This window comes from Podarcis muralis, chromosome 4 (assembly GCF_964188315.1).
Source record: "Podarcis muralis chromosome 4, rPodMur119.hap1.1, whole genome shotgun sequence".
Lineage (NCBI taxonomy): Eukaryota > Metazoa > Chordata > Lepidosauria > Squamata > Lacertidae > Podarcis > Podarcis muralis.
In genome coordinates this window covers 60,411,877-60,434,148 of record NC_135658.1, presented here as the reverse complement: position 1 = coordinate 60,434,148, position 22,272 = coordinate 60,411,877, and the positions used below count along the sequence as shown (strand labels likewise).

At 41.2% G+C, this 22,272-nt stretch overlaps 1 protein-coding gene across 2 annotated transcripts in view; it reads right to left on the bottom strand.

Moving 5' to 3' along the window:
* Positions 1-4,972: 4,972 nt before the first annotated feature.
* Positions 4,973-22,272, bottom strand: part of CFAP47 (cilia and flagella associated protein 47) — a 186,448-nt gene continuing 169,148 nt past the window's right edge. For both annotated transcript variants that reach the window (XM_028727418.2, XM_077927386.1), the window contains 3 exons: positions 20,617-20,778; positions 6,208-6,376; positions 4,973-5,495 (listed from right to left, as the gene is read on the bottom strand). In XM_028727418.2, coding sequence (XP_028583251.2) covers positions 5,286-5,495; positions 6,208-6,376; positions 20,617-20,778 — 541 coding nt within the window. In that variant the 3' untranslated portion in view covers positions 4,973-5,285. The remainder of the gene's footprint in view (positions 5,496-6,207; positions 6,377-20,616; positions 20,779-22,272) is intronic.

Below are 22,272 nucleotides of genomic sequence, written 5' to 3'. Positions count from 1 at the left end.
TGCTTTATGGAAGTGAGTCGTGGGCAACTTACAACCGCCATGAGCAATGCCTGAGCACCTTCCACATGCGCTGCATCAGGAAGACTTTGGGTACCACGTGGCAGGATGGAATTTCAAACAAAGATGTGCTTTCCCAAGCCCATATTCCCAGCATGTTTGCACTCCCATCTCAGTGATGTCCACACTGCCATGTCCATGTCCACTGAATGGAAGATGGCAGGATCCCCAAGGAAGTGCTCTGCTGAGAGGCTTCAGGTGCAAGGCCCATTGTCAGACCAACTTTGTTTCAAGGATGTCTCCAAACATGACATGAAGTCTAAGAAATATCAAACCCTGCTGTGTGAGAATCCCTTGCAGATTACTGTGGTGCCTGGACACAGACAGTCAGGCCGTGTATCCACAGCAGTGCCCAGAGGAAGAATGACTGCTGAGAGGAGAAACACCATGGTGTATCTGCAGCAGCACAATTGGATGCCTTCATCTGCCCCAGCTGCAACAAAACATGTCTTGGTCTCTATAGCCACAGTAGGCTCTGTAACTCTGCACCTCCTCCATTGTCTCCCAAGACAGACTGATGCCAACAAACAAAAACTATCACTTTCCCAACATCCCTTCCACTTCTTGGTATTTACTGTTTCAGATCCTTTTGCACTTAAACCACCTGCATTACTGAATATGTAAGCTACTACTTCAAGATAAGCATCGTTTCTTTTGAGTTCTTTGTTTAACAAGCTGGTTAACTTTTCCACTGTGATTTCATCCTCTCCTTTCAGTTCCTCTGCAATTTCTGTCTTATCCTGTGCTATCAGAGACAGAGATCTCTTTGTATCGCTGACATCCCAGCAGATGTCTGCGTCTGACCTTAGTGTTCTTAGTACCTGCCAGCATTTCCTTCTCGCTTGATTAATCCCCCATAACCTTGACAATTATCTAAGCCAGTTGCTGCACCAAATAGAAAAAGACAGTGGACACAATCCACCTGCACTCTTTCCATTCGGTGCCTGCAGGCAGAGGATTCTAGGACTTGTGCACAAAGAACTGCCATCCATATCCTTTAATTTTAAGCTGTGGAACTCCTCCCCTGCAAAATAAATCTGCAACTGTTAAGTCAATTCAATTCAGTCTCCTTTATTGACATAGAAACTGTTAAGACTACAAAGAGGTGAGAAGCTATTTCAGGCTGTCTTGCCATTAGATCTTGCCAAACTTCAGATGAGAAGTGAGATCAGGTCCTTTTCTTGCACAAACTCACCATCAGTATGTTTGGAATAAGATTTAGGGCAGGGATGGGAAACTTACGGCCTTCCAGATGTTGCTGGACTCCCGTCCTCAACATCCCTTATCATTGACTGATGAGAGTTAGAATTCAGCAGCGTCTGGAGGGCCACAACTTTCCCATCCTGTTTTAGAACAATAAAGGTTGTGTGAAAATCATACATTTAAAGCATACAACTTGCCCATAGAATCCTGGAAACTCTAGTTTACCCCCTCAGAGAACTACAGTTCCCAGCACTCTTAGAAGTCTGCAATTCCCAGGATTCTTTGGGGAAAGTTGTAAGCTTTAAATGTTGGGTGTCCAAACAGCCTAAAATTGATCAGAGGAGGAAGGCACATGTGATCTTGAGTGTTGCCAGGCAGGACAAATTTGCCTTTGCTCTGCACTTCAGAACTACCTTTGTGGCAGGTCTGGATGTCCTTTACAACACGGGTATAGTATTTCAGGCAGAATTTAATACCTAATATCTGATTTGACTTCTAAAATTGATGGCCAATTAATTGTATTGAATACCTGAATTTAGTTGCTAGTCTGCTCCATACTACTTTGTGTTTCATATATTTTACTGTTTTATCATTTGTATTTGATATGTGATATATTTCATATTTCTTGCTCATACTGAAGTAGATATCCAAGATATCCATTATTTATTTGCAGTATCTTGAGCAAACTTACTTTTGGCTTGCTTGTCTAGAATGATTTATTAAGATACTATACCTTATTTTGTTGTCTTGGAGCATACCATTCTTAGTGCTCTTCCATATTTCAGCTAATATTACAATGCTTGACATTTGTAAAGAAAAAAAACTCATAAAAAACAGAAGCATCCATTTTTCAATTCCAAATGCATGTCACCAAGAGGAGGAAATGCAGCATGTTTGAATGACGTTAGAATGCGCCACACAGCTGGGTCATTGTTCGTTTTTGTGTTTCCTTAATACTTGGCATTTTGATTGCCCTATCTTCTTCCTTTACCTTATTGTCATTTCTTTTCTTCTTGAGTTGCTGTTTTTTAAATGTTAGATTGCTGGGAGTCCAATAAGCTGCCGCTTCTCTCCTGATATCTTGAGAACATGTTCAGAAGAATCGAAGTTAGCAATGTCTACTATAGCAAAAACACAAATATCCACTCCCTCACAACACTAGAAACATGTGCAAAAAAACCTGGACTATTAATATTCATTCAGATGGGGATGTGCTACCATTGTGGGCTTCTGGTGAGCATGCGGTTACAGTTCCTTTCACTCCAAGAAGCCTCCATTGGCTGCCACGTTCTTTGATTCATCATCATCGTACAAGCAAGTCATACATCCTGCAGCCCATTGCTCGCAAGTGATACAATCCTCTTCCCATCAGTGGGTCTTCAAATTATTGTAGGGGGGGAGGAATTGTTTCAACAGCAGTCAACTCACAGTAGGTCATTGGTGGCAGAACATGATTCTCCCATCATCCATTAGCACCTACATTGCTGTTGCTAGAATATATGACTATGCAACTGCCACAGGAACATTTTTAATGCAACTTGTGATAAGTTATTAGTGTGTTTGTACTGTGATGCAATTGGTTGTATGCTGCCCTGAAATTCTAAATAGGTTATAGGGCAGTATATGTTTTAAATGAGATACAAGAAGAAATATTTATTGTGTAATTTTGGCCTCTCAACTTTAAAACCTTTTTAAAAATGTAAACTCCTCTATATGATTGCTTTTCATAGGACCATTATATATTTTCTCTGTTTGTTTTTAGTTTGCAGAAGGCTCTGAGTCTGCATATATAGGAGTAGAGAAAATGTTTTTGAGGCCCTCACCTCCTTTTAGATATCATCTCCATTTCACATTATATTATTAATGTGTCACAGTCCGTTAAACTGTCCTGTTGCAAACCGGGTGCTGATAGTGGCATTATGAGTCCAGAGTGAAGTAAACTATGGAAGAATATGTTTAATGTCAGCGCAGGCAACAGAGCCAAGAGATGAATTGAATTTCTTTCTGATGAATCTTATGGATCAGCAGATTTATTCAGAGTTATTTAAAAAGCAGTTAACATTCCATTAGCAACAAACTGTGATCTGTGTCAGCAATAAGACACTGTTCAGTCATTTATTTTAGAGCAAGAAGTCACTGCAGGGAGAAATACCATTATTAAATATCTAGCAGGCAGATAAACACCCTGGATGTGCCTTGCTATTTATCTTTTTTTATTATAAATATTAGATTTACCTGTTACAGTCCTATTGAAATATTTTGATTTTAACTATTTTTCTTGCTCATTTCAGACCAAGGAAGCCAGCAAATGCCATTCTTATTTTTTACCCTTCAGATTTGCAATTAAAATATACAGCTTAAACTGTGGGTAAAATAGCATTTACAGAGTTCTTTTAATGTGGTTTTATGGTGCTAGTCAAGCTAACCCAGTACCACCTTTCTTCCAATCTATACTGGATGATCCAAAAGACCGCACTTAGAATAACCCCTTCTTCCCCAAAATAGAAGTTAAGGGAAGAGATCTGGGTAGTTATGCCCAGGGTAGGTTCTTCGGTGTTAATTATGGCAGGGTGAGTATTGGGATAGCCACATAATTGCACCAGTGGAGTAGGTGCAAGTATGATAGTCATAGAGGGCTGTGCAGCAACAGCGGAAGCAGAAAGTGTTAGGGCACAGATGAAAACTCCTGGAGAGGCCTGTGTGAAACAAATCCATCATTGGCAGAGCATCACTAAAATTTATAGGGCTGTGCTAGAATATCTGGGTGGAGAAAGAGGAAGGGTGTGGTCTAAATTAAATGGCTCAACCGCCTTGTACAATCCAGGTTTCTCCACTGAGAACTTGTTCTTTTAGGGCCAATCATGAAATACAGCCACAATGTTGTGAGGATTTTGGCACAATACTCCTCCCCCCCGGACACATGCACACTCTGGAGCCTCCCTCACGCTACCAATTCTTCCTGGAATGACAGGGTTTAGCACTGCTGTTGTCCTGCTTCCTGCGGAGGTCATATGCAAAGAATGAGTGCATCTAAGTCCTAGAGAAAACCCCAATGTCAACATATCCTAAAGCTTCAGATCACAGCATTGCTGATCTAGGCTATTAGGATTGCTAGGTAGGGACATAATCCATACATCACTGCACCCACATAATGCCCATTCATTTTATCTCACTGTAAGAAAGTGCCACTTGTTGAATGCTCTAATGTATGTTGCAGGCTGACCCAGATCCCTGCGGTCTTCACGACCGAATGAATTTAAGTGTGTCTTACAGCATCTTCCCCCACTTCTCTGCCAAGGATAGCTCAGCCAGAATTCCACAGTTCTTGTGCTACTGATATAATTTCACTGTACTCTTGCCAACGAAGCTGACACAGCAGAGACAGTAAATCAGTAGCTCCTACCAGTTCCACACCATCAATATTATAAATGCATCCTGCGGGGAAGGCATTACCAAGCGCCCTTGCTGTTTGCAATGCTCGAAACAACTTTTAAAATTTGTAGTTCTTAGTTTACAGAAAGTCAAAAAGGATACAAGTAGGAAGCAACAAAAAGTATTTTTAAAAACCACCTGTATTGAACTAGTATTAATAAAATTGCATTAGTATTCAATGTGGCACATGCATTGGTTAATTAAATTACTTTGATTCTGGGAAGCCCCTAACCAAGTGCTTAATTAACTTCAGTAATACCAATAGTAGATTGCAATAGTACCCTATACTTGGGGGGGGCTTGGTTTTTCTATTATGGCTATCCTAAAAATGACGCAGTGGTATTCCAATGTTAGGACATTGCAGATCCTGCAGTATTTATATGCTAATATGCTATTACCACTTGATCAGGGAAACTCAGCAAAAATTCCCAACACATTCTCCCAAGTAGGTAAAACAAACTCTACACTGAGTTGCTCACTAGAATTGTTACAAAATTTATTGTTTTACAATTCACTATGTATAAAGTATTTAGTCTGAGTAAATAAAACTCTTCTAAAAAATAAAAATATATATAAAATGAGGGCATTATGCTTTATTTTGCTCTTAAAACGAGAGGTGCTCCTTTAATGGTGGAGGACACGCCGGTGGATAACAGCTTCATATTTTCCCGTACAAAGTTGCGTTGTTGCACCGTAGCTGATCTGACATAGGTATTCCTGCAGTCAACTTTTGCTGATGAACTTGGTGGTACAGTTTGTGGGGGCAGGCCGTTGATCTCATACATCCATTGCATTGCTGTGGTCTGAAAGCACCAAAGAGAAATTTCACTAGAAATGAGTTCATAGTCTATTACTGTGAAGCAGACAACAGCTCTCTGCCACAATGTGTGTAATTAGGTCATTTATTGTTCCCAGCATAGGGGGTGCCTCAAAAAGCCACATTACCGGAACTGCACCATGGCGCAAAAAAACATTACCATGCAATAATAAAGCAAGGCAGAACATTTCGTTTTATGAACTAAGAGCAGACTGTTAGAAATATGTATACTGTCTAGCGCCCTAGGTAATCAAAATTCTTGTTAATGCTCAACAGTTTGAGATGCAGCTTCTGAGGGAATTAATTCACAGCAGGAAGTAAGCAGAAATAATAAATGGGCTGCTGGCTTTATTTGTACCCCAGGGATTAATGGGGTGCTTGAAATAAACAGCATCAACTTCTAGCATCTTTGTTTGGGTCAAGTGAGTCATCTCACACTATGGGTAGGAAAGGCAACTCAGAATTCCGCACTGTAAATTCTGTACATGGACGGAGTGTGATATGGATACTACAGCAACCAAGAACAAAAGTCATTTTCAGGTACCTTCTTTATAGCAGAGCTGACCTATTTCACTAGAAGGAGATATCTAGCCACAGAAAGGATATTTTATAAGCGTTTATTTTAGAGAAGAAACCCTTAAGTCCATGAGCTTACTACAGTAAAGTCCCCTATCAGGAATCCCATTGTCAGGGCTCACCTGTATTACTAATGTTGCTGTGTGTTTCTTGCTGTACATATTAGGCTTGAATCCAACAGTGATCCAGGTTCCTGTTGAGTCAAGTGGAAGAAGTTCCCCAGCTTGAGGCGATACAGCAAATTCTGGATCGCTGCCTGTTAGGAAGTATGCCGTGTAAGGCTCTGGGTACCTAAGTGAAGAGCATTCAAAATATATCATACAACATTTATCACCATGCAACGGTAGTCCTAAATAATTGGTATTCTGCTACAGGAGATCAGCAATGAAACATTAATGGTGCCTTATAGCTGTGCTTCCTGCTGTTCAACTTCTTACATATACTGCTTTTCTTAGCCTGCCTATTGGAGAGACTTTCTGAAATGCTTGCACATATATATATATAAAACTAACATGGTTTTTTCATGTAAGTTTATCCTCCTTACTGCAGGCATTCATCTAACTAGTGGTTTCCTCCTTACTTGGACAGAAGGAGGCAAATGTGTTCCATTCAATCTACCACACTTCTTTCAAGGAATCTGGGAATCTTCCAAAGTAAGGAGAAGCTGCAAGAAAGCTGCACACACACACACACACACACACACACACACTTACCGTAGTAACAGCAGCTTCCAGAATCTAAAACACAATAGGTTAGGAAAATCATTGACCTAATAAGTCCTAACTTAAAAAACAAACAAGCCCTACTGGAAAGGTTATTTGGCCAGCATATAAGAGGCCAGTCAGTAAGAGCTCAGAACCTTGCATTCCAGGAAATGTTGCTGACATCCTTCCTATAGGATAGGGCAGAGTTGTGCCTGGGAATCAGCTGGAGAAATGAGAAAATGCAATTCTCCATTCACCACCTCTCTCTGCAGGTTCCAGGGCAGTAACGGATCAAACCAAAACATCAAAAAGGAAATGAAGGCCAACGTCACCCAGATTAGTGTTGTAGCACATCATGAGCCTAAGGGTACTTCTAGTGATAGTAATAAAATAGTAATAAAATACTGGATTGCTCAGTAACCAGAGAAAAATTTGCCCAGCTTGCCTTTAGGGAATAAATAAAAACACTGACCCTAAAAGAGTGGGTAGACATGCTAGAACAGGCTTCCTCAACCTAACCCTCCAGATGTTTTGAGACTACAATTTCCAACATCCCTGACCACTGGTCCTGCTAGCTAGGGATCATGGGAGTTGTAGGCCAAAAACCTCTGGAGGGCTGAGGTTGAGGAAGCCTGTGCTAGAATATGTTGTTGCTGCTTTCAGTTCCTGTTACTGCAGACCAGACTTACTATATAAAAAACATCCCCACATGGATTAGGGAATGGTCTATTACTACCCTGCAAATAGTTTTTGCTTCCAGAATGTGTAAATCCAGCACAAGCCCACTATTTCATGGCACTGATAGTACACAGCTAAAGACAGCCCTCATCCTAAAGACCCATATGTATTCTTAATTGAGCCAGTGCTTATTTTGTAGCAGTTTTTGATTATTACAACTAAAGTAATCTTGGCTCTTGAAGCAATTTATGATTGCAAAGTAATTCTCTGCAAAATAATAATAATCCCCAAATATTATTTTTAGGCCCTCTACATTATTCATGCATCTGTGGATGTGTTCTCACGTTTATTAGATTATACCCAATCATATTAATAAGTTTCTAAAGAACACGTCGCAAAGGTAAACTGGGTCACTTGGTATTTCAAAGCGAATATTGCACTGATTACCGTATTTTCCTTCTGTACACAGCGATTTTTTATATAAACAATGCAATCTCTAACTCAAAATGTGGTTCCCAACAAAAGCAAGGTTTCTTCAGGTGTTCTGTGTTTAATTAACACGTAAGGGGGAGCAAGGGAGGAGGGGAGCATCCTAACTCTGCTTTCTCATTCCCACACACACCCCTCCATAAATCGGAGGGATAACTTCAACAGGGAGTCTTCTTTACTAGTGGAGGCTCCCTGTGTGATTTAAAATCCTGGAACATCAAGATGTGGGAATCTTTCTATGAGCTGAAAAGGCTCCCTGCTGCAGAGGCTATCCATGCAACTCATGGAAGGCAAGGGGGGGAGGAGTTAGTGTGCTTGTCTTCCCCCTCCCCTTGCATGTTGATTAAACATAGAAGTAGGACGGCTGAACAGGACAATTTGATCCATGTCCACAGAAATAAAAAAAATAAGTACATGATATGGGCAAAGCCATTTAATTTGTCAGATAAATAATAAATTACTTTTTCAATTCCACAAATCTCTTCTTTTTATGTATATAAAAAGCTTTTTGAGGAGCAAGATTTATTAAAGGTTAAGAATGGACTTTTTGAAAAACGCAATTGGGTATTGTTTGAAATGCACATTTCAAGGTAGTCTTATTATCATGAGATAATGTACAGTGGTAAAGTTTAATATGACAAGCGCAAGATAGTTGATAGGCACTTTTCAAGAAAATGATGACATAACTACAGGAGTATAAAGGGCCCATCATTTATCATCATTGATTGCATTATGTACCTGTCCAAGAGAAACTTTGCTTTAATCAATCACTCTGGGGCATGAAGTTTAGACAACGAAAGAGATTTCAGCTCTATGGATGACCCACTGCACTTTTGGAGAGAAAGCTCAAAAGCCCTTAATGAAATAAAGGTTGGTTACACTGTTAGGTAACCCAGCCAGGGGCCAATATTACCTTGGTGCCTCCATAGCGCCATTTTCCAATAAGAGATTTTAAGTATTTTTCAGTATCAAGGAAATCTTGCTACACACATGAGTAACATTTTGCTCACAGCAGGTTTATATTACCCACTACACTTATATACCCCACACGCCATGCTCTTCACTAGGGACTTGATTCTTTTCTTACTTTCCCTACTTATTCATAAAATCTGGCAGAGACCTGATATATATGTATATATGTATGTATGTATGTATGCCCACTGAACAGCTGCTAAGGTTTGGGGTGTCTATTTTTGTCAATGTTCTCATTTAGACAGTGAAAACATATACAGTGCTACCTCAGGTTACAGACGCTTCAGGTTAAGGACGCTTCAGGTTACAGACTCCGCTAACCCAGAAATAGTACCTTGGGTTGAGAACTTTGCCCCAGGATAAGAACAGAAATCACATGCTGGCGGTGCAGTGGCAGTGGGAGCCCATTAGCAAAAGGTTAGGTTAAGAACGGTTTCGGGTTAAGAACAGACCTCCAGAATGAATTAAGAACTTAACCCGAGGTACCACTGTATGTGTCTTTTTGTATACAGTGGTACCTTGGGTTCCAGACACTTCAGGTTACAGACTCTGCTAACCCAGAAATAGTACCTCGGGTTAAGAACTCTGCTTCAGGATGAGAACAGAAATCGTGCTCCGGTGGCGCGGCGGCAGCAGGAGGCCCCATTAGCTAAAGTGGTATTTCAGGTTAAGAACAGTTTCAGGTTAAGAACAGACCTCTGGAACGAATTAAGTACTTAACCCGAGGTACCACTATATAGTTTTCAACATGATACAAGCTTACTATATTTATCATTAGTATGATCCCATGACTCATTTCTTTCTGACTTTTGAAATAAATGGCCAACCAGCAATCATGGCACACGTAGTTATGGTTGGGGTAGGAAATAAGTGCTTCTTTTCCCAGTGAGACTTGCCACACTTCAATTACATTGTCTTGTGCTTATAGTACAGCACCATGGCGCTTCAACTATTACTTTCTGGTGAGTGGGTATAAATATTACAATCAACAGACCTAGTGCTAATTTTCTGGGGGGGGGGGGAGGTGCAGAAACTCACCATGAACACCTCTCTCATTCTCTTAGAATGGCAATGGTGCCTACTTGAGAGGTGCCAGAAGTGAGTTCTGGTGAGTTCTGGCTGAAAAAAAGCCCTAGTCACATCTAAGAAAAACAGGGAAACCTGAGCTTCCCTGAGACTTTCAGGATTTAAAAAGTATAGAGAACTTCACATTCTGGCAATTCTTCGTCTGATAGCAAGCCTAAGGAATTAAGCTTCTCCTGGCAGCACTATCAAAATACTTGTTCAGCAAAACCAGGAGGGATGGCAACCAGAGTAATGAATAATATGAAGTATTAGTTTCCTGAGACAAATGCAGTATGTGTCCTATTTGATAAATGACATTTTACCCCAGTCACCCTTATCTGCCCCATGCATGCTGTCATGTTTGTTTGTTTGTTTGTTTGTTTGTTTGTTTGTTTGTATATCCCACCTTTCCCCCAGAAGACCCTAGGGCAGCATATGATATCTAGTAAAGCCACGGGTGCAAAGGAAAAGGTAAGGGGTTTGATGCACACTCTTGACTGTTCCTTAGCAAGTGGGGCTTGCATTCTATGCCATTTAAATTGGGCACAAACTGGAAGACCTGCTGGGATTGTTTTCACTAAGTCTGAGCTCTTATGTGCAGTTGATCCCTACCAAGAGTGGGCCTTGCAGTTGGTGCTGAATTTAAGCCCCACTTTTGGCAATAATCTTTGCAGCCATAACTTGAATACAAGTGGGGCTGAGAGGAAAAAATCAGTAGCATGCTTTGAGTGCACTACTGATTCTTCCTCTGAAGTCTCAATCACCTGACATCTAATAATAATAATAATAATAATAATAATTTATTATTTCTACCCCACCAATCTGGCTGGGTTTCCCATGATGTTCTATGATGGATGGCTGCTCACATCTGCCAAAAGTGGGATGCAGAGGGTGGAACAGATATGGGCAGATCCAGTTCTTTATCCCTGTCCTATATAAAAGCATTCAAAGTAGTACTAATTGCCACTATCTTGAAAGTAATGTACCCCACAATTTAGATCTGTGATGTGTAAAATATGTGTATTTGGCCTGCAGATTAAAAACACTTCCAAGGATATTTCAACGTTTAGTGAAAGATAAAACATTTAAAAACATACTAACAGAACTATATTAAACATTTTTTACTCAAAGTATGATTTGCTGAGTTCAGTTACAATATGCTTAGGACTGTGCATGCTGCTATTGATGTTCTGGCATCAATATTTTTTTCTACATTCTTTTCCTAACGAATAGAAGTCTAACAGTACCATTCATTTTCATAGCACTCTCCTACTGTAGTCCGGCAAGTGAGGCCTTCTAGCTCATAAGGCCCACACCTCCCACACCTGAATAAGAGTCATTTTCACAGAAGAAAGGCATGCCAGGTTGCTGTTATTTTAAACAGTGGCTTCAAATATTCATCCAATCCTTCATTACTAAGCTAGAAACCTTATGACCTTCCTGTACTTTAAAGTTCTAGATATGAGGTCAACAGGGCCAGAATTCTTTCCCTGTGTAACAAATGCAGGTTTTTCCTATTCCTCAGAAGATGATGAAGAAACATATGAAGAAGGGCGCTCATCAAGGGAATTGTCAGCATAACAAACTACATTCTTTGCTAGAGAATAGAAAGAATGGGGAAAACAGGGGCGGAGAAGAATATTTTCCAAGTGTAATAAAGGCTGTTCTATGGTTTCTCTGACATGAATAGGCTGCATCAAGCTTGCATCATGGATCCTCTTTCTATATAACTATAATGATTCAGACTTTATTATACCTTTTCCTGGAACATTAGATCTCTTCACTGCTATCAAACACCTACCAGCAGATTACAGCATTGCCAATGCAATTACTTCAACTTTTGTGCTCAGAAACAGCCTGTTCTATTGAACCTGATAGCTTCACCATTGTGACAGAAAGCACTGCCATATTTTGAAGGGTCCTCTCCACTGACAGCCATGAGCGATAGCTATAGCAACTGTCCATCTCAGGTACACAGACGCAAGAAGTGGGCTCTTTGCAGAAAATCAATAATGGCCAAGGACATCCTTTGAAAGTGAGGAAGTTAAGATTTCAACTCACACTCTCGCCTCTCTTCCAAACACTTAGCTGAACAGGCAATAAAAGCTAGATTTAGAAATTATGAAAACTTCCTTGTTCCCACTATTTAGAGATAGGCAAGCTTCCCAAAGCTTTCCTTAGGTTACTTCAGAAATTACCTGAGTTCTTAAAAAAGAAAAAGAAAAACAGAATTTAGGCTCAATCCAAGGGCTGATATGAAATACTCTGTCCTTTTCCCCACCTCCATTCCCTTCTGTGGAGGTGTATTTGGCCTGCAGATCATGGTGTAATTTGGCCCTTTCCCCATGTTTTCATTCCCATAGTGTTTTTTCTTCATTCACAGAGGCAGGCCCACTGAGAGATGGGTATAGGTGGTACCGGGCCCAATGTCAGAATGGGTCTACCATATGGAGCAGCAACTGTGTTACTTGCAAGTAGATCCACAAGGAAGACCATTTGCAGTGCTTCAGCCGCTGGAAAGCACATGAGCAGAAGAAAGTAGCAAGAGAGGGTGGAGCAAGGAGGCAGAGGAGCACCAAAACTGGCCACTTTCACCTCCTGGTAAGAGCTGCTCAAGCAGGAGCCAGCCAGCAGAGGGAAGCAAGAAGGCCTGCCCTGTGGAAGCAGGAAGCAGCAATTACATCGTTCTTGCAGGCACCTGTGGCTATACCTTCCATACACTGTATGTCCCCACCCAGAGAAGGACTCCCCAGGGCTACTGTCTGAGGGTGTGGTTGTGGCACACACCGGCACTGCCGCCTCCTCCTCCTCACCATTTCTCTGCTTTTAAGGTGTTTGCTGCCACTGGGAGCAAGCAGGAAAAGCAAAAGCAGCATTGACTCACCAGGAAAACAGTTTGAGGAGGGCAGGGCTACCATGAGATATTTTCCTCTTGTGTGTTCTCTTTTGTTTGTTTCAATCAGGGTTGGCAAATTGTTTATTGTTCTAAAATGCCTGGGCTGTGTGATCTTGCAGTTATAGCATGGAGCGGTGTGCGTGCACTTTCCAGGTGTTTTACTGGCTTATTTATTGTTATTCATGCTTTCATACTGTATTTTATGCTGCTTCTATGTGGTATTACAATTAAGAGTTTTAAATTTGTTGTTAGCCTCCCGGAACCCAGTTTTCTGAACTGGGAAGGGCGGTGTATAAATAAAAAATTATTTATTTATTATTATTATTATTATTTCTCAACGTGGTGAGCAAATATTATACTGTAGCTTCCTTTTCCTCTACTAAGAAAGGCTCAAAGCTGTGTACGTGGCCTTCCCCTTCACCCCTTTTTATCTTCACAACAATACTGTGAGATAGATGATTCAGCTGCCAAAGTTGTGAAAGTGCACACATATATTTCTTGACCTGGGTTGGCAAGCTTTTTTTTTCTGTTTTTCTCGTTTTGCTTTAAAGTATCAGCACTGTGGAATGTAGCAGTTAAAGGAATGTTGGTGTAAAGCAGAGTCCCGTGCCCAGCGGAAGGATGAGGAGTACGTACTACATACTCTATATTGCTTTATTTACAGTTCAAAGCTGATATATTACAGAAAGACATCTTGCCTCTGCCGGAGCAGAGAATGCATCCTCTCTCCTCGACAGCTTGGAGAGAATCACACTGTGAAAAACAGGAAACCAGTGTACGTCACATCCAGTCTCCCTTTCCCGTGAGAAACTCCAACAGTACAGACTGTGGAATGTAAACACCTGTCTCGTGACAAGCCCTTTCGCTGCACAGTGAAGGAAAGCAGAAACCAACATCCTCCCCCTTTCTGTGAACATCACTGGGCAGCGTGTTCGTACAATATCAGTACAAACCCAACTTCTGCACATAGGTACAGTGTTGATCCCTTGATACAACCTTGGACAATACATCAGCAGGAATTTCATTACCTGGCATATAGGACACCATTACGAGTCCCTTCTGAATACATTTCCTAGCATGCTGCAACTTTAATTGCAAGTGCTTCGTGCTTTGCTTACAACCTTCAGACTTCAGCAAAGCCAAACATGCTTTGTTGTCCTGGTAAACCTGGATTGGACATTTGACAGGAATTTTCATATCTTTGCACAATTGTATCAACCATTCACAATCCTTAAGTGAATAAGACAGTGCATTCAGTTCAGCTTCACAAGTACTTAAGCTAACTGTTGTTTGCTTCTTGCATGACCAATCAAACAGACCCTGATTGTACATGTAGCAAACTCCAGACGTACTTTTCCTGTCTGTAGTGTCACTTCCAAAACTTGCATCTGCAAATATTTCAAGACCACCAGACTTCTGATTGTTAAGTCTCAGTCTGTAATGCATAGTGCCTTTCAAATACCGCGCTATGCGTTTCAGAGCTTTCCAATCCTTGACACTAGGATTGTTGACTTGTCTGCTTAGCAAATTACAGCTAACAGCAATGTCTGGTCTTGAACATCTGGCAATGAAGTTTAGCTTGCCTAGCACACTTCTGTATAGTGTAGTGTCAGAAAATGCTTCTTCAGTGTCATCTACCTGATAACCTGTTGTCATCGGTGTGTCTACAGGGTTAGCATCCATCAGGTTTAGTTTGCTTAACACATCAGCAATTTTCCGTGACTGGTGTACTAGAATGTTACCATCTTGATCTCTCTCTATTTCCAGAGATAGGTAGTTGTTTACCTCACCAAGATCTTTCATGTCAAAGTGCTCTTTCAGTTGAGCTAGGGCGTTATTGTACATTGCGACATCTTTCCAAAAGAATAATAAATCATCAACATAAAACAAACAGTACAGTTTCTTTTGCCCCTCCTCTTTGACAAATACACATGGATCAGCTTTCCCTTGCTGAAAACCTAGAGAAAACAATACTTCAGTGAGTTTTGTGTGCCAACATCGTGCACTTTGTTTGAGACCATAAAGGGATTTCTTCAGAGCACAAACAAATCCCTGTTTTACCTGTACGCCATCAGGTGGAAGCATATAAAGTGATTCATCTAGAGATCCGTACAGAAAAGCTGTATTAATATCATGGTGACTAATGTGTAGATTTTCCTCTGCAGCTAGCTTGAGCATAAGCCTAATGCTTTCATACCTCACTGTGGGTGAGTAGGTTTCGTGATAGTCTTCACCTGGTACCTGTGCAAAACCTCTGGCTACCAATCTGGCTTTGTGTCTGACTATCTTGCCATTTTGATCTGTCTTCGCTTTGAAGACCCATTTGCTTCCAAGCAGTTTCATTCCTGGAACTACTGGAACTAGCTCCCAAGTTTTGTTCCTTTCCAAGGAATCAAGCTCAGCCTTCATGGCATTTAACCATGGCTCAGCTTCTTTTGAATCCAAACCCTGGATTTCTTGGAAACTTGAAGGTTCAAATACCTTCTTGGAGCTTTTAACAGCTGTTACTGCTATCGTAGCAAACTCATCAGCAAATCTCTTTGGAGGTTTGCCTTTTGTGGCTCTTTGTGACCTACGAATTAGCCTTAAGTCTTCAACACTCTCCTCTTCCTTCTTAGGAGAAAAACGTCCTATTGTGAACAATGGTTCCTCCAATTCTTGATCAGAGCTTTCAGAGGGTCGCATAGAGGCTTTCGCACTCTTGAAATCCTCTGAATCACCCGATTCAGTTTCTGATTCAGACTCAGAACCTTCATCAGTGGGAGTGGGTTGTTGTGGTTGCTTTTGACTATCCTCAGTCTCATCACCGTCATCAGGATAACATTGGAAAATTCCCACATTCTCCCCCCACTTTGCATTGTACTCAACACTTCTCGTGAGCTTAATTGTCCTAGAGTCAGTCATCATTATTCTGTAAGACCCTTTCTGATAACCTAGAAAGATACCATGCAATCCACGCTTGTCTAACTTGGAGTTTTGTGGTGAGTGAATCCACATGTCAGAACCAAAAATTTTCATGTGTTTGATGTATGGCTTCTTGCCAAACATCTTCTCATAGGGGGTACAACCAATCGCTGAAGATAACCTGCGATTGTAACTGTAAACAAAACATGAGAGAGATTCGGCCCAATAACTCTCTGGAAGATTGGCATCATGCAGCAAGGTTTTTAATCCTTGAAGCAATGTCTGATTTGCCCGTTCCGCAAGTCCATTCTGCCATGGCGAGCGAGGACTAGACAAATCGTGTTGAATTCCTTTCTCAGTCAGAAAAGCTTCAAACTGCTGAGAAGTGAATTCTCCCCCGCGATCACTGAAAAGAGTCTTTATCTTCTTACCATGCACATTTTCCAACCAAGCACAGAATTCCTTGAACCTAGGAAAAGCCTCTGATTTCTGCTTGAGATTGTACACAAAAATATACCTCGAAAATGCGTCAATGAGAACCATGAAGTACCTATTTCCACCCAAAGAGGGCGATAGTGGTCCAACCAAATCAGCATGAACAATTTGGTATGGTTCCGTAGCTTGCCTACTAGACACCTTACCTTTCGCAGCCATTTTCACCTTGTTTGCTGCGCATGCTTTGCACTTCATGTGGTACTTGCAGGGTTTAATAGTCATACCTTCAACCAAGGCAGGCATTTTAGATACTGCCTCAAAATGCAAATGTCCAAATTTTCGATGAAAATCATGAATACATCCTGCATGCAAACTTTTGTTAGAATCTGCAATGCAACAAGTGTCATCCTGCACAACATCATCATAATACAAAACAAACAAACGATCAACATATTCAGCATGCAATACATAGTCATTTTTCTTTGTGATGATGCACTTCTTGTTCTTGAAGGACACGTCAATGTTCCGCTTATTCAGCTGTCCAACGCTGAGAAGATTATGTTTGGAATCCGGCACGTAAAGGACATTCTGTATCAATAAGTCCAAACTGTGAAGAACAACAGTTCCGTAGCCTTTACTGGGAATAGTGTGGTCATCCGCCTGGTGAATCGCACCTTCCTGCGGTGTAAAAGACACAAACAGTCTCTTATCGTTGCACATGTGGTGGGTCGCCGCCGAATCAACAACGAAGAAAGATCTAGACGTCTTCTGGACCTCTGCAACCTTTGGAGTGAAGCGTGAAACCATAGCCTTGTGCTGCGTTGTCCTAGACACTGGACCTTTGCCTTTGCCTCGGCCTTTTCCGCGCGATGAGCTTTCGCTGCGCTGCTCTGTCTTGGCCCTGAGATATCTGCATTCCCTCTTCATATGGCCTAGACGTCCACACGAGTAGCATTTCACTGCCTTCAAAGCTTTGGCGCCATCTGGTGGTTCCACTGCACTATGGGATGACGTCTGTGAAGACTCCCCCTTGCCCATGCAGCTAGCACCCCGGCGATCTGCTTCATTTAAAACCACGGCAGTAACAAAGTCCACTGTCAGCTGAGCTGTTGGCTGCACAGCAATCTGGGTTGCAACAGACTCCCAACCTGAACCCAAAGATTGTAGTATCATGAAAGAATACACAGCCTCTGGAAAGTTGAGTCCTCTCTGTTGCAGCTCATGTCTCAGATTTTGCATCTCCATCAGATGTAAACGCACATCTCCACCTTCAGCAAGAGCCATATTATGCAGCTTGTTAAAGTAAAACATAATAGATCCAGCTTCTGTCCTTAAGTGAGCCTCTCTCAAAGAGTCCCAAATTTCTCTGGCTGAGGTCTTATCACGCAATAGACAGAGCTCTTCTGGGGATACTATCAATGTAAGTGTTCCCCGTGCTTTGGAATCCTTAGCTTTCCATGCATCTGTAACTGGAGCTGGGGGGGTTTCTGTAATCACCTCAAACAGACCCTCTTTCCGCAGAATTGCCTCTGCATACAAAGCCCAGTCCGTATAGTTTTTCTTGTTGAGCTTAGGAATCCCACAAGCATCCTGAAGGGCCATCATGACTCTGGCATTAGCCTTCAGCGTTATATATGCTGCTTTAAATCTTGCTGCGTCACTGCTGCAGCTGCCTTCATTCCAAAGGCGCTTTTAAAAGTTACTTTCGATTTCCCCAGCATAGTAACTTGTGCCTGGGAGCCTTTTGCCTATTCCCGGCAAAACGGCTTTAAAAGTTCAAAGTCCAGCCATAAAGCCATTAACTGGAAGCTGGCAGGCTGCCCGGAGCAGTAGCACATACCTCATCAATCATGTTTACGCGCAGAGCAGATTCCGATCCGATCCGTCCCTCTGCATTCCGATCCTTTGCCGGCACTCCGATTCGACTTCTGGAGCCCATAACCACGTGTTGGTGTAAAGCAGAGTCCCGTGCCCAGCGGAAGGATGAGGAGTACGTACTACATACTCTATATTGCTTTATTTACAGTTCAAAGCTGATATATTACAGAAAGACATCTTGCCTCTGCCGGAGCAGAGAATGCATCCTCTCTCCTCGACAGCTTGGAGAGAATCACACTGTGAAAAACAGGAAACCAGTGTACGTCACATCCAGTCTCCCTTTCCCGTGAGAAACTCCAACAGTACAGACTGTGGAATGTAAACACCTGTCTCGTGACAAGCCCTTTCGCTGCACAGTGAAGGAAAGCAGAAACCAACATGTGGGGGGCTGTTTTCTTTGTTCATGTTTACTCCTCCTAAGAGCTCAAGGCTTTGTGCATTGTCCCCCCCCCCTCCTTTTTATCTTCAGAACAACCCTGAGACATAGAATTAGACTGAGATAATATATGTATATAAGCAGCAGTGCTTGCCAGTAGATTGCAAGGGGTAAGAATGCAGGAAGACCCAAATCCACATACAATGTTCTGGACCCAGGAAAGCACGTTGACAATCCTGGTCATAGAAACGAATGGAACCATCAAATCTTATGGGCAGAGAAGGAAAACTACTCCATTAGTTCCTATTAGAGTAGGAAAAAAGATATGTGGGGCAAAACATGACGCAAGAGGGAGGAGCTATTGCTACAGTTCCAACCCCATCCCAGATTTTGCTCCGTGCACTTCTTAAAATCAAGCCCTGTGCAATGTAATGGAGTGGTGTAGCTCCATTATATTACATAGACCTAATTTTAAGAAGCTGGTGAGGGCTCTGGTTTTGGGTTTCAAAGCTCTCATGATCCCTGGCTGACAAGGACTTTGCCAAGTCAGTGGAAAGAATTGGACAGCCAGGGCATTGTTTTGTTTGGGCTTCAAATCCTAGTCGGAGAAGAATCTGGGAGTTTTAAAACATCACCATGTTTTTGAGGCAGGGTTTTATAGGCTTTTGAATTTCTCCCTCTCCAGAATCCTTATAAATGTATTATGCTGCAAACTTATTTATCTTCTGTTTATTGAATTAAATCCCACTCTTCCACTGGAAGACAATGTGGTCTCTCATGTATATACTGTTATGAGTCTGGGGTGTTAAGATGGTGTCAGACCCCTGGATCGAGCAAGTGTTAATATCCAATCAAGCCAAACTAGCTTCCTGTGAAGTGATAGCCTGGGTGATGAGTCATTAAGGGGAATTAAGGGGCAACTGACAGATAGGGAGTTGAACTGGGGCGGTTATGTGAGTGAGAAGCTGGAGGCAAAAGCAGCAGGTTTGAAAAGGCAGAGAGAGCGCCTGACTGATTTCTGCAGGGATCCAAGGCTTTGGCTGTGGGAGAAGCAAGACCCTCTTGGGGTGCTGATGCTGTGAACCCCTCCATCACAGGCTCAGGTTGTAGATAGGTGTAAATAAACCATATGTCAGAATGACACCAAAGTCTGCACTGTGCCTCATTTATAAAAGGGAACATGAACCCTCAGTGAGTACCTGGAACCCTGGAATCTCGTGCTACTCAGAGGTGGAGGTGGCCTGCAACAATACTACCTTTCCCAGCTTTGCCTTGTACTTTTACATATAACATAATCCTGTGCATTTACCACTAATTATTAACATTCTAAGATACCATTGGAAATGCTGTAAGAACAGTCTGCTAGCGAGTCCTTGCTTAATGACTAGATTTCATCTTTGTTTCCATTATTTCCTAGTTAATACAACATACACACGTTGATACAAAATGGAGCCTGGGGAGAGAGGCCTTAATTTACTCTCAGTAATTTGCCCTGATTCACTTCCTGGTAGATGATATCATTATCTTACTATGTAACATTTTCAATTAACCAGAATTTTTGTTTGGTACGTTTTGTTTAGTAATTGTTTTTTTGATTCATTCATTCATTCATTCATTTTTGTTAGGGCAGGGTAGAGCTAGGGCAGTGCCTGAAACTTGCTGCAAGAAACAAATGCAAACCCCAAAATGCTCTAGGTACAAGGAACACCATCATTGTAGACAGAACATCTTTGGACAATATATTTATTTTTTATGCCACATGATTACACAGGAATAATAATAGCCTGATGATGATGATGATAGTTATATCCCCATAATGATCCAGGAAAGTTATTCACCTGAAACAATTTCTATTGGTGTGTTTGTGTATGGGATTCCTCAGTTATTTTTATGATCCCACAGCCTCAATAAATGTTAACCTGTTTAGGCACCACATTCTTAGTATAGCATTATTTCCAAATATACCCTGATCTACTTGCTCATTGGGATTTATTTATTTTTTTGTGGGGGGGAGGAATCTGGTATCAGTCTTATTGACTAGTTGCACATTGTCCTTAAATTAGCTGAATCCCATTGGATGCTACATTTCATCCTTGAAAAAGACCTTTAGGTTTTCCCCCTTAGATATTCTTACCTTGTTTGGCTTGTAAGCTTAAATTTAACTACCGATTCCTTGTTTAAGCCAGCTGCCTCAATATTGATGACATCATCCACTTCTGGTTCAGTGGCAACAAACAGTATTGGAAACTTCCAAATGCCTCCCGTGACACACTGTACCACCAACATTGCCGGATGCCTTCAAAATTAAGTTTAAAATATTCATTATAATAGAAGGCATAATGCAACGTAAGTGAAATAAATCAATGTCCAAGGTGCACTTATATTCTTGCAGACCTGTAATGCATTACACAGCTGGTCATAAATTGGATTGCAGATATTATTTTTATGCAGGATAGTATATCCAATCTTACTTTGGAAAGGGCTGTCAGTTAAATATCACATTATTTTCCCCATCTGTTTCTGTAAAGAATGAAGAACCAAACTAATTGGCGCAGTCTAATTCACCTTACGCTTACATTTCAGTAGCAGTCTTGATTTCTGCAAGGTGACACCTTGATTTATCATGTTGCTGAAAAGGAGAACTGTTTACAGTATGGCAACAGTATGACAGCTCAGTAATTGAGATGTAATTTAAGTTCTAGTTTCCAAAGAAATGTAAAATTCTGTCATTAAAGTCAATGACAACTCCCACAGACTTCACTGGAGATGGAATTTTATTCCTAAAGAAGCTGCAGCTTAAAAAGAATTATTATTCTCTCCACCCACCCCTGAACTGCTGTAACTATTTAACGTGTTCTTCCGATATAGTTAATCTTGACAACAATAAAATATACTGTGGGACAAAGGATGATTGACAATGAGCTGTCCAACACCATCCAATAAATTCCACAGAGAAGTAGAATCTGATTCCATATATCTCAATCAAACGTTATCCAAAAGCCCCTAGATTTATTTTCTGCACTATTCTTCACTCTCCCATAATGATGCAGGATGAGACACCATTTGGTGTTTCACATAATGAGAAGTAGTGCATTTTCAGAACAATTCAACTCTTCTTAGATTGACACGCATTGCCCAGTTAGAGCCAATGATATAAAAATGGCCAGAATTGGTCATTTTCAAAAGAAAAGCAGGAAGGAAATTTGGAAGGAACAGAATGTATTTACTCCTTGCTGTTGATACAGTGCTCTGTATGAACCCCAGGGCATATGACACTTATGCAAGCAAGCTTCTGTGATCACTTTAAGAGATGGCACAGTTCCAACATGTTTTTGCATCACATGAATGCGGACGTTTTTATGGATCTCCATGTAGAAATTCAGATTCCTGCATCAGAATGAATTGTTGAACTAGAAACACAGCTTCAGAAATCAGGATAGCAACTGTTGTTTTTTATAAGGTTCTATGCCATCACTCCACAGAAAAAAACCTGATTGTAAATTGTACATCATATTTCAGTATGCATGTTGGTCTCCAAGGTGCTACTTGACAATTTTAAATTTTATTTATTTATTTCGAGAATGTGGGGGTTAGGCTAGCATATTCTGTCTCTCCATGTGACCACAGTTGCATGAAAGGAAGCACCTGAAAAGATCTATTGAATGCACAGCAATAGTGGTAGCCAGTATTTACAGGCCCCTTGGGTGTCTGTGATGCATAAGAGAATTATCACCATCCCCTAGGCACACAGGAAAAAGCATTTCTAGTCCTATGTAATTAACAGACATAC